Source organism: Seriola lalandi, unplaced genomic scaffold (assembly GCF_002814215.2).
Source record: "Seriola lalandi dorsalis isolate HSWRI2012SDOR001 ecotype SW California unplaced genomic scaffold, Sedor1 jcf7180002054835, whole genome shotgun sequence".
NCBI classification, from domain to species: Eukaryota; Metazoa; Chordata; class Actinopteri; order Carangiformes; family Carangidae; genus Seriola; species Seriola lalandi.
In genome coordinates, this window is record NW_019525388.1 from 976,747 (window position 1) to 989,957 (window position 13,211).

A 13,211-nucleotide genomic window follows, 5' to 3' on the forward strand; every position below is an offset into this window, starting at 1 on the left:
CTCTCCCATTGCAACCCCATTCCCACTTCCCCTTCCATCACCGACGCCCCCCACCCCCTCCCCGACTCCTGAGCAGACAGCGGTCTCAGATCGACGAGGAGCATGGGAGGTGCAGCCCACACGCCAAGCAAACTCCTCCTATCTGACCTCCCACCTGGCAGCGGACAGGCACGGGGGCTCAGTGCAGGTATACACCCCTCACCTGATCAACCAACAGCCCCCATTCAATCTCTATGGAGTCAGATCTGTCTCATAGGATCTAATCCAAAATAAATAAACCTGCAGATGTGGCCTGTAAATATGAGAAAATGAGCAAAAGATTACAAAGGCTTTTCTATTATCTTTTGGGTCTATTTTAGGTTGGTCAACTTTGTTTTATTAAGAAATGAGGCAGAGATTTTATTTGTATTTCAAAATAAAAACCCAACAATACTCAGGTGCATCAATCACCATTTGATCATACCATCAAATGGTGATTTCACATTTCTGAAACAAATTTTGCTCAATATAGGTTGCCATTACTCATTGAACTGTATGTATAGTTCATAATTATCAAAAATGAAAACCAATAAATGTTATTGATATCTCTCTATTGTTTTCATTTCAGATTGACAAATAAATGTCATAGATACCAGAGTTTTTACCAGGAAATGACATTTTTTAGTCTTGTGTATGAGACAGATCTACAACCATATACCTTCCCCACCCCTTTACCCCTGGCTGGGAAATGTTATTTTTCTGCACCACCATATGCATGTCATCTGGTGCCACCCACCCCAGATGGTGAAAAATTTGGTTTAGCTTTATAAATAGCAGCCCTGGTTGTGGAATTTCGATCTCAGGTCCAACAAATCTTCATAGCGCTTGGACATTCCTTGCAAGATCAAGAAGCCTCTTGCATGGTGACCTGGCTAAGCCGGCTAAGCGCATGCTCTTAAGTCGTAAAAAGGTCATTGTGCTTAAAGGAACGTCCTGGTGTAGTTTTTTTGCTCCTTGCCATTACCAAAGATTGTCCCTCTCTAGCTTTGTTTGCATAGGAGTGTACAGTGTGTGCTTTGGTAGATCTCTGTTTATTCTCCTAAATGCCATTCATGTTGAAACAATGTGGAGATTTGAAAGTTGCGCAGGCTAACAGTGGGAATTTCACCCATGTGGAAATTATTGTACATGGACTATGTCTCCTGGTTGTTTGCTGTTGGCAGAAACATGTCTCATATTGAGGAAGACATACCCAAACAAAATGAAATGGAAGTCTAAAGAAAAGAAATGTCCACGGCAGTCTCTTATGACACTGAGTTGAATGCACTTACGGACTTTATATCAAAGGCTCATGCAGACACTGTTCTCAGCTGGCAGTAAGCTGGTAGTGGCTCCGACAACCTCCAGGAGCCACTTGACCCTCACCCGGCATCGCATCTCTTTCAAAGTAGAGCTCTGATATGTCTGTGCAAAGTCAAGTGACCTGTGGTAGTTGTAGTCATTTTTGATGAAAGTCAGTTCAACAATATTATGTTTCCAGTGTCAGGCAACTTCTTCTTCAGGTGTTTTTTCTACACTGTTTCAACATGCATGGCAGTTGATGGGGTTTATTTGGCTGAGATTTACAAAGGTCTACGCTGTTTACGCATATGCACATAAAAACACAATTCACAATAATTATAATACCATTTCTTCTACAGGTTAACGGTACACCCATCAATAGCTATTGTTTTCATACTGTGGTTTTGTATTTTTCCGTCAGCTGACCATGTTTTTGTGTTTTTAAAGGTGGTCTTTGATTATCTCATTCTGTCAGTGGTGTTTGATTGTTTATCTCTGTCATTATTTTTGTTTTTTACCTGGGATAAAGTTTTTGCTCTATACAGTATGAACATATGAGCTGAAAAGTGAATTTCAAAAGCCAGAGAATGATATACAGTAGTTTGATACAGATCTATCAGATCCTTGCAAATATTAAGGTACAAATGGTAAAACATAAGAAACTTCACTTATAACAATGTGCATAGAAACCGGTAACAGACTTGGAAGGCTATTTATAGAAAAAAAATGGGTTTATTTTTTAAATACTTACTAAATACAAGCCATTCATTTTATATCATTTGCATTTGTGTTATTGGTGTGTTGTTCCTTGGTATTGTCAGACATGTTTCCCCAGAGGAGACAATGAAAATAAAGTGACTATCATGTTGTTCTTTCTTTTTTTTTTTTTTTTTTATCCAGAGAAGCTTTCTATCACAGCAGTACTTGTTTTCCCACATTCACATTCTGGCCAACATGCTAACATCAAACTGTTGTGTGGATTGGTACAAACATCATTGGGTCGATCCGAAGTAATACCCATCTGTGCCACAGGTGGTCAGTTCAACCAACGGGGAGCTGAATGCAGACGATCCACTGGCGGCTCATTCCAACGCTCCGATCACAGCTCAGGCAGAGGTGGAAGTGGTCGACGAGGCCAAGTACGTGTCACACACCTGCCGCACCTCTCCTCCATGTCCATCTGTCGCTTCCTTTCTATCCCGCTCTTCCTCTCTGCCTCACTCTGTCTCTCTCTCGCCACCTTTTGTTATGCTGTGGAATTGTGACAGCCCCCACCCCCAGCTGTCATCCCGCTCCTGCCCCTATTATCTTCTGTCTGACTGTGTGGGTTTTTGATCTTGACTGCTGACTGTCCGTATGCTTTTCTCTCAACTATGTTTTTTTTTTTTTAAAGAAAGAAAGCCAGGGTAGATGAACTTCTCAGTCAGAGCTCAGACAGTTTCTCATATCTGGAGCAGTCAGCCACTAACGGGGGTTACATTCAGTGGCAGCCACTGAGGATGTCCCTTCAGTTTCTAATAGCCTGGAGAAAGAAATACTCCACTGATCATTGAGTCTTCAGCAGTACCAGTAATGATCAATGCAGTGTCGATTCTCTCAGTCTACTCTGCAAGCAGGCAGTTCAGACCACACCAGATTGTCCATGTGGCAACTTAGTCACATGTATAAAGATGATGCACATGATGTCATTGTATGCAACGGTCGCTTCCTTCTCTCCCCCCCTGAGAGGAAAACATGACAAGAAAAAACATGGAAACCTCTGTTGTTAGCATTGGTTGGGTTCAGTTTATCTAAGAGCTGGTAGCACCAGCTAAAGAGCTATCAGTGCTAATCTTCAGCATCACTCGCTGGAATGATGCCATGCTGCACGGCCGCCCACTGTGCAAAAACGGTGCTGCTGGCTGAAAGTCATGTGGTTCAGCTGACTGAGAGGAACTGAGCAGAGCTCCTCTGAGACGCACAGCTCCGAGACAGAAAATATATTAATGGAGGAAACAAGTACTTTGCAGTTGTTGGACATCACAGTAAACAGCAGGGCTGTTTTTTTTTTTTTTTGTTTGATAAAAGTGCAAACAGAGAAGATTAAGTTACAAGCTACAAAAGCACCAAAGCTACACATGCTGACACATTTGAAAATAGTGCTTTGTCTGTAGTCGCCTGCACGACCACGTTTAGGTTGAGCAAAATTTTTTACTCCAAGACTCAACTTTGATTGAGGGAGGAGATCTCTCTGTTTGAGCGGCGAGCAGCTTTGATACCAACAGCGCAGGTCGGCCCGGCTCTACCCTGAGGCTGCAGAGGAGACATTCTTAATCCTGGTGCAGTTAAGACGGCTTTACTGGGCCTGTGTTAAGAACATGTTAGGGTGCAAAATATTAGCCCTGTAAACCCAGTAAAGTTTGGGCGTGTAGCTGGTAGATATCACTAGTGGTTGTGTTAGATCTGAATGAACACTAGTGCTATACTCCCCCTCAGTAAACACTGGGTTTAGAATAACATAAAAAGCTGGTACATGAATAATTACAATAGTGGAACATTTCTATTGTTTTCCATTGTGTGTGCAAAAAAAAAGGTCTCCGCAAAAAAAAAACAAAAAAAAAAACAACTTCTCCACAAAAACAAACTTCAAATAAGTCCGGCTGAATGAGTGATCCATTGAGCAGATCATCACTGGGGCAGCTGACCAGTAACAGGAGGGAAAATTATTTATAAATTATTGAAATGTCAGCAATAAAGCAAAATGAACTCCATTTTCCTGTATCCTAAATTAGACATTAGGTTTCATCAGGTGGTATTATAACAAATGGTTAAATTTCCTATTGCACACCTTGTATATATTGACATAAAGTATCTATTTTTGTTTTTATCCTCAGTTCAGCTCTTAGTTATTGTAATACATTACAGGGATTTACCATCTTTCCCAGCATCAAAGCCACTGTAAAAGATTATTACCCTTCTACTAGTCTCTTCATGAATCTCCCAGAGGTTCATCCACTTTAATCTGTGCTTGTTTCTATTTCTGCCCAGATGACGGGCCTTCCTCCTGTCGTCTCCATTCACACAACTGTTTGATATGATGATTGGTGTGTTTACTGCCAGTCTCTTTGATACCTCGTCAAACATGTTGATGTTTGATATAAGAACATGAAGTAATGCGTCTGATGCAGTTTAATTAATGTTTTGCCTTTTTGAGGGAAAATCAGGGTCCTATGGTGAATTAATACCACGTGATTATTTGGCTCTTTAATCTTTTTATTTAATTTCATGGGCTTAAATTTGCTTCTGACTGTCGAACAATAACAAATGGTTTTCAGTCTGTGCAGGAATCAGATTTAACTTCCCTTGGATTTTGATTTCCATCAGTAATACTTTAGTGTACAGTTATTAAAATCGCAATATAAGTTTATGCATCCTCCATCTGATTAATAGCAGTAGAAACTGTACACTATTTTCTTTTGGTTCATTGACAAAATATTCACCAGCTCTCACAACTCCTAAGTTTAAACTTTGCCTACTTATGACACGCATCACTAAGCAGGTTGCACAGTATCACCTATTTCTTACATAAATTTAACTTTTAACTAAATATATGCACACAATTTAAACTGTTGTGTGACAAACTGAAGTAACTGACAAAACTAACTTTGGCTCACTAACATATGACCTCTTTAGATTAAAGAGTTAAAAGGGGTATTATGACATAAAGTCACATAGTCATACCTCCATTTACAAGGATTGGAAGCTACATTTATTGTAAATCATGGCTTCCTGTTGACATAGTTGATCGCTTTTGCTTGACCAATGCTACAGATGTTTCCTAGCAACTGATGTACACATTACTTAAGTCTTTATGAGCTTAGACGTTTTAAGTTTTAATGGTGCAACTAGATTTAGTAAATCAATAGTTAAAAATTGGTTACTAGTTACTCAGAGCTTAGCAGGGTCTTTGCACACAAACTTGGATTTACAAATATGCTGGTCAACCCAATCCTGGTGTATTTCTGTTGTACTTGATATTTTTCTCGTTCCACCAACATGTAGGTGGAGACAATAATTCAATGTCTAGCATTGAAAAATATTAGAAAATATGACTATAAATCAAGGAAATGTAATTATATGAACAATCAATGCATTTTCAGAAAGCAGACAGGGTCATTTTTTAAAAGGGATGTTAAATGTACATTCAACTGTAGCATACATTACACAACACATTTTGATCTTGTAACCCTTTCATTCCCAGGAATTCTGGGAGACATAAGAAACTGCAGAGTAGTTCTGTAATCCTCGCTCTAAAAAAAAAAAAAACTTTCCCTCTGTGTCCACCTGTGTCCTGTGGGTGTGTTTGTGTGCATGTTAGTGTGGCATGTGCCCAGTCCCATCATCTTGGTCTTGCTGTATTAATCTATCTTTCTTTTCTCTTTACACTCTTTCCTCTTTCTTCTTCTGTAGCTGCGTGAAAATGCTCAACCTGTGGTGAGTCCCTCTCTGCTAGTCCACATCAGACTCATGGGACAGGGAGTGGACCAGCCTAGGCTGGGCAAAGTGGAGTTGTAATTTACAAATTCTTAACTAGTCTCTCACTGGTACAACAGTGCTATATACTCCTGAGAACACTGTCTGCCATGTGTACTATCAAGTCTCCTTTTCAAAGCCCTTTTCTGCCTTTTGGTTTCAGCACCACCTGATGTGAAGTAATAGAGTAAAGAAGACTGTAAACCATGCTGCTATATGAGCAGGCACACTAGCTTAAAACTTGGTCAAACATCACATCAGGGCGGAAAGCATAAACAACAAGTACATTGATATAAGTTAACAAAATCATCCTAATATTTGTAAGCTCCTTTTTTGCAGAACATTTGGCTTCAGATTAAAGGTCTCTAAACTCCTGTTGCATGGTGCACCATTATTAATAAATTAATCTAAGAGTACCCAGTCACTGTCCTATGTCTTGATCCACAGCTTTTTTTCTTGTCTTTGTATGTTTTTATTGACCATTAAGGCTCATCCTGTCTTGTGCTCTTTGTGTGCACTGCCCCATTTTTTTTTGCAAAGGAGAAATATTTCCTTCAGAGTCACTGCAGCAGTTTGTAGTTGAGTCCCCTCTGCCATTTTTTCTTGTTCTTAAAAATGGTGAGAGGTGAATAAACACGCAAACACTTGGCGGATGGAAATGCATCCATCTTCATGTTTTACTAATCAAACCTTTTGGCAGCTGCAGTTCTCATTCTTATGATTCTAAAAAACATGTATCTGTCCAGATTTGGTAGACTCAGATTAAGCTCTTGTGATATTTAACACACTAATTTAAGCAATCCGCTCGTGTTTGTTCTTTCTTTTGCTTCATCTGAAGCCTCTCTCATCTACATACGGATTTAATATCTGTCTTTGTCTGCAGGTGCTGCTGCTTCTTCAAGCGAAAACGGAAGAAGAACACGCCGAGGCACAAATGATCGTCCACCACCGGCCTGAAACGTTCCAAGTGTCCGGCTCAGTTGTTTGTGATTTCAGAAATCAATAAGGTCCCATTCAGATAAAAGAGGCAACTGAAAGATCGTGATTGAATTGTCCTCTGGAGGGATCAGTTAAAAATGGTTTGTTGAGATGTACAAGATGCTTGTGTCTTTTGATGGGAGTCCTATTTTAAAAAAAAAAAAAAAAAAAAATCTTCTTTTTTTTTTTTTTCCTCCAAGATGTGTGGGAATGTTTTGCAGGCCAGTCGGCCAAATGGGGAACCTATTCGTTGGAATTTTGCAGAGGATAATCTTGTTTTTGTTTTCCCTCCCCAAGACGCCCAGCATTTGTATTTTTCTGTCCATGTTTGGCTTTTTTTTTTTTTTTTTTTTTTTTTTTTTTTTTTTTTTTTTTTTTTTTTTTTTTTTGCTGTTTCTCCTCTGTGGTATCGCAAAGGAAGAGACAGATCTTCCTGTGGAATCTTGCCACGTTCAGCCCGTTGCATACCATGATTTCTTTGTTTGACTCACAAAATCATATTTTCATTTCCTCTGTCGAGTCCCAGTTCCACCCAGAAAGTGGTTTTGCCCGTCGTTAGTTTGCTAACTCATTTTTGACACAAAGCCCCTTCATTCATGATGTGGGGCTGAATGTAAACCTGAAAGAGGAGCCAGGAGTGTAACGGAGAGCATCAGTCAGCCATTTGGCCCCTGCACTTTTTTTCCTCCAAAGAGGTCAACCCTGGCACTGGGACCGGGGCCTGAGAGAACAGAAGACCAGAGATGTCTCCTGCACTGTGTTCTCTGAGGATGATTTCTGCTCACGCTGCTTGGTTAAAGCACTCCCCTTAACCACGCCGCTGTCAAAATACACTACAGTCTCTTTTGACTCTCATGCAGTTCTGCTCCTGTTGGCTTTGTGATGATGGGCAGCAACCTGACACTTGTAGATGTGGCTGGAAAAAAAAAAAATGCTATTTATGCTATTTATCTTTCGGTTGCCACCGGTTTTCTTACTAATTCTAAAACATACACACTGAATGTATGGACAGAAAAGTAAATGACTTTGGAGCATTCATATAATCTGTTATGCGCATGGAAAGGAAATTGCAGTTAAGGAGTTAAGAATAATGTTTAAAAAAGGAAAAAAATTGAGACCAAAATTAAGTGGATTTGTGGGTTCGGAGTCTTAATTGTTCTTGATCTTAATAATGTGATGGTTAATAATGGACTCTAAACCAGTTGACACTGGGGGATGTTGCTTTGAAACGACAAGAGTAACTGGCATTATGTGCTTTGGAGATTGAATCACAGCCTCTCGACGCTACAGTCCAATGCCTTAACCCCAACCAGTCGACCACCACTCCACGCCACGCCACACCACACCACTAGTGGGACAAACAACTTGGCAGCATGATGGCTGTGAGATTTGCAGCGTGGTCACGTGTATAATAAAAGCCCAACGTTGCAGACTGTTCTCAGCTAGTATCAGAGCAGGCAATGACTTCCCGTGTAACACTGAAGATGTATTCTCAAGAGAGCAATGCCAAATGTAAGGTTTGGTGTAATATTGTGTTAATGGTGTTAAGACGTCCCTGCCCCTGCGTGTCCAGTCTGAAGACCCCTGTGCTGCAAAGCGATGTTTGATGTTTGGGTCCCTCTCCTCGATGCAGAGAGAGAAAACCTCATGTCGCCGTGAGAGCGGATAAGAACATGTCCATACCATTTTTTTTATTTTTTATTTTTAATTTAGTGTCATGGAGGACTGCCTTGAAACAATATCCTCGATACGTCACCTTGCCTATCCTCCTAACAGAGCGTGAATTACCATACATAAGTGTTTTATTTTTTTATTTTATATCTTGCTAATGTGAATTTTTTTTTTTTTTTTTTTTTTTTTTTTTTTAAATGCAATTTTTGTTTTTCCATTCCAAATAGCCATGGTTTTATGGGGAAAGAAAGAGAGGGTAACAAAATAAAAAATAGAAAAGAAAAAAAAAAGTTCGAAACCATGACTGCACTACATTTGTTGACCCCGGCTTTCCCTGACAAGACCCTGCCTTCTTAATACTGTACTTTAAACGTGCTTATTACTTTAATTGTAGCTGCCTCGTGTGCTAGGCCTTCCCTATAGGGTGCAGGGAATACACTTTAAATCGATTTTTATCCCCGCCCAGTCCCCTTTTTGTGCCATGACACCTTCCTCCTGCCCCTTTCCTCTCTGCGTGCGCGCACACACACACACACACACAGACACACACACACAGACACACACACACAGACACACACACACACACACACACTCTCTCACTCTCTCTCTCTCTCATACACTCATACTCATGCGAGTCCTAGATGAATCAACTCTCAGTGGGGTGTTAGATTTGCCGTTTTGTGGACCTGCTCCATCATCTTTAGAAATACGATGTTGTAGATGTTGCAAACTATCTCAATGAATCAGTATGTAAACCTGCTTGTTGCGTGTATTTACACTGTATAGCTTTTGGTTTATTCTTACCCCTGACATGTCAGTTACTCCAGGGTCTAAGTTATTGTGTTATTGAAAGTACTTGAATATGAAAATCTATGGGACCTTTTCTGTTTGTTTTTGTTGTTTTTTTTTTAATTATTATTATTTTCTTGGTCTTTATCTTATTAATTCCACAAATAGAATTTGAGGGGAATGGTGGGAAAACAGGCTATTTGAATGACAGGTATTCATTTCTTCGAGATGTCTTAGTGCCTCTGGAGGGTGTTGGACAGGTGAAGTTTGTCAGACTCACCTGTGGAGCGCAGTGCTAGCTGATGTGAAGGCTTGGGTCATTAACTTTACCCAGGACAGGTGCAGTTTGATGCTGGTGTGGAGGTTAAAATCACTGTTTTGTCTTTGTGAAACATTCATTGTAATGTATTTTTATCTGGTGAGGGTGAACCCCACCCACCCACCTAAAGCCTGTGACATCTGCTGCCTGTGATCTGTGATTCTCCCCACAAAGCATCAGCGGCACCTGGAGTGTTGTGTCCCAGCTACCGGAGAGAAGTTGAAAGTATTCCTGTGTAGTGAGATGGATATCAAGACTATACAGCCTTCAGTGTTTCCCCCCTGAATTCCTCGAGTGCCATTCCTGAGACTACTACTTTACTAGCCCATGCCTTTTACCTGTGCCAGAAAAATATGAAGTTGAATGTTTTTTGACCATTGCATTCCACCTTGTGTCCTTGACGTGTCCACTGTCATTTTGAAAAATCGCAGCGCAACATGGCTCAACTCAGTACCAGGAAGTGTTGGAGTGTGTCAGTAAAAGTGTTTTTTATTTTTTGAATCGTTTCTGTTGAGTTGTTAATTTCTTTTATGTCGTAACTTAAAAGAAACCGACCAAGTTAATTATTTCAGAGTTGAATTTGTGACTGGTCGTCCTTGCAACATTTGCTTCTTCCTCAAACTGTGGGTGGCCTCACTCTTAAGCTCACGGCTGAAATGGTAGATATAGATATATTACTCTGATGTATTTACTTTTTAATCTCTGGGCCTCATACAGAGCGATATAGGAGAACTCTGTATGATTTGTATGTGCATGGCTTATCTGGAGACGACAGCGAGCGGTCTCTCTCTCCGGTGAATTTTCTCTCCTGTAGGGCTCATATGCTGTTGGGTCACTGAGACGTTATGGCTTCCAGTCTTCATGTAAAATAAATAACTTTTTCATGTCTTCTCACAGCACATTCCATTTCAGTTCCCTTTATTTCTCATACGGTTCACTTCAGACTTGTGTTAATGGCTTTGGATGTGTGTAACTCATTCCTGTGTGTCAAAGCTGTGTAAATCAAAGCAAAGGACAGTTAGAGTGTGAATGAATGGCTTAGGTCTTTTTTGGGTTCTCTGGCACTTTTTCCTTGTTGCTGTACTGTAGAATTGTCTTCGATTTACTGTATATTTTTCTTTGAGGGAGAGGTTTAGGGTGACATTTACTGCAATATTGTGATGATTATTTGAAAATTGTAAATTGTACAGTGTTCACAATTGTAGTCTTTGTTTCTTTTCAGTTGGGATTCCATATAAAAGATGTATTCTTTGATTTTTTTTTTTTTTTTTTTTTTCCTCTCAGACTGTGGAAAATCAAATTGTACAGCTCCAAGAGTTTATCCTCCCCTCAGCATTGTCTTTTTTTCAGAGCTATGATTAAGAGAAATCTTAAATCTGTAAATAAATATTATTGTGTTGAAATATGAATGTCACTTCGAAAATGTATTTGAATGAGTTAGTCAAGGGCTTCAAGAATGAAGGACCCATGTTTCTTCTTTTTATGGTTTCATATTTTTAATTTGCAGAAAGGTAAAGGTCCTTTTTATCTGAGATGCCTGTTTTTTTTCCCTCCTTGAATTCATATAATACAATGTGTCACACATGAACCTTATAAAATCACTTTTTATTCCCTCCACACCTAAAGGGAAACTCCAGTTTGCACCCTTTTTTATGTAAAATAAAAGATCTCTCCACCTTGTGGGAATGTCCTTTGTGAAGTTATTTGTACCAATTTCTCCTGATACTTGATATCTTGGTGTTAGATCTCATATTGAAGATCGGGGCAATTTGGTCTGAAAATAACTAAAATATTCAAGGAGATTATTTTATTTTATGGTTTTTCCAGTGTAGGGACATTTCCAAAATTCACCTTTCAAGCTTGAAGATTTACAGTAAAGAGTAAGATGTTCACAGCACGTAGTTCAATGGCTTCTTATTCTTTAAATGGAAGTAATGCCAACCCACAAGTGTTTTTTAATGTATTGCCAAAAATGAGCCTTTTGCTGTTTTAAATTTGAAGCAAATTTTTTTCTTATACAGTTCATGCAACCATAATACAGTTTGAGTTAAGTTTTACTACCAACAATTATTTTAATTACTGATTCATCCAACAATTAATTTCTTGATTAATCAATAATAAATAGTTTCGTCCAAAAAATGTCAAAAGGAAAAATGCACATCACAATTTCCCAGAGCCCAAAGTGACATATTCAGATAACTTGTTTTGTCCAATTAACAGTCAAAATCTAAAAACATTTCATTTACTGCCATATACAAAGAAAAGCAGCAAATCCTCACATTTGAGAAGCTCGGGCCAGAGAGTGTTTTTTTCTTGAGGAAAGACTGAAATGATGAATCAATTATCAAAATAGTTGACAATGAATTTTCTTACCATGGACTGATCAATTAATAGACTAATCGTTGGAGCTCTAAATATAAATAGCTAAATAATAATAATAATAATAATACATTTTATTTAAAGGCGCCTTTCTTGGCACTCAAGGACACCGTACACAGCTACACAAATTGAGATTAAAAACACATTAAGAAGAAGCAACAATAAAAATGGAATATAAAAATAAAAACAATACAAAAGTGACAGAGCAATTGGCATCAGATGGAAAAGGCAGTTTTAAACTACTGATAGACTTTGGTTTGAGGCTTGGATGCACTTCAAAACAACCTCTTTAAATATACTTAAATAAAATAATGACTGACTTTGAGTACATGGTGAAATATTGTTTCCTCCATTGTTTTCCTTCACGTGCAGTTCTCTCCCCCCGCCGCTAGCCGGCGCTGTTGGCCCGGGTGTGGTGTGATCGAGCAGCCTGAAAACTATAAACTTCCTGTATGACCCTCCGGTGCCTCTCTTCCACTGGTCCCAGCCAACATGGTGGGTACACTGAGAAACATTTCACTTCACCAGCCCTCACAATCCTCTTTAATCCTCACTGTTTGTCTGTTCACCAAGCGGCTACAAGCATCAGTCCGCACACAAACGGCACAAAGATTTCTTAACGCTGGATATCGAGGCGGTTTATAGGAGTTAGATATATGTAAACACAGGCTAAATGTTCCCGTTTTACTATGGCAGTTAACCGGCCAGTAGTCGGTTAAACTCAGGCAGAACAACGCCGGTACTCGTGTAGTACTTACACATAATCAGTTGGCCCGGCTCGGTTTATGCTAATGTCCACTTTTTAAATCTTATCAGACTTGGTTGCCGAAAGTTTCAGCTGAAAACTGATTTCGTAAAGATTCGCTTCTATCAGTTTTCACCGTTGTTATCTGGCTAATGTTTCATTTGATATCAGGACAAATCTTACAATCATTTCAGGATCTTATACGTGGAATTAGCCTGAAATTGTATAAATTATATTGTGCCTCTGCATTTTACCATAACTTTATTTTTTTACAGGGCACGCAAATGTTAATATCCGACGTTATTTGTGTTTTGATCTTCTGCTCCCAAATTAGCTCCCGTTAAGTGGAAAAGAGGAGAAGTGGAAAGGAAACTTAGCAATAAACAAAAGAAAAGGATTTGACAAATATGAGACTGTTTTCAACATTTTACAACCTTGTTAACTTAGTCCAACTCTGACATGTCTATCAGCATAGTGGTTATTGTTATACACCCAGTT

The 13,211-nt window shown here is 39.3% G+C and overlaps 2 protein-coding genes across 3 annotated transcripts in view; both read left to right on the forward strand.

Annotated features, from left to right (window-relative positions):
* csnk1g1 (casein kinase 1, gamma 1) overlaps positions 1-11,269 on the forward strand; it is a 33,440-nt gene extending 22,171 nt beyond the window's left edge. The window contains exons 11-13 of one of the 2 annotated variants that reach the window (XM_023426684.2): positions 77-187; positions 2,353-2,459; positions 6,716-11,269. In XM_023426684.2, the coding sequence (XP_023282452.1) occupies positions 77-187; positions 2,353-2,459; positions 6,716-6,770 (273 nt within the window). In that variant the 3' untranslated portion in view covers positions 6,771-11,269. The remainder of the gene's footprint in view (positions 1-76; positions 188-2,352; positions 2,460-6,715) is intronic. The other variant, XM_023426686.2, reaches the window with a different exon arrangement.
* Positions 11,270-12,383: 1,114 nt separating this feature from the next.
* Positions 12,384-13,211, forward strand: part of LOC111670113 (small ribosomal subunit protein eS17-like) — a 5,019-nt gene continuing 4,191 nt past the window's right edge. The window contains exon 1 of the mRNA XM_023426687.2: positions 12,384-12,463. Coding sequence (XP_023282455.1) covers positions 12,461-12,463 — 3 coding nt within the window. The 5' untranslated portion in view covers positions 12,384-12,460. The remainder of the gene's footprint in view (positions 12,464-13,211) is intronic.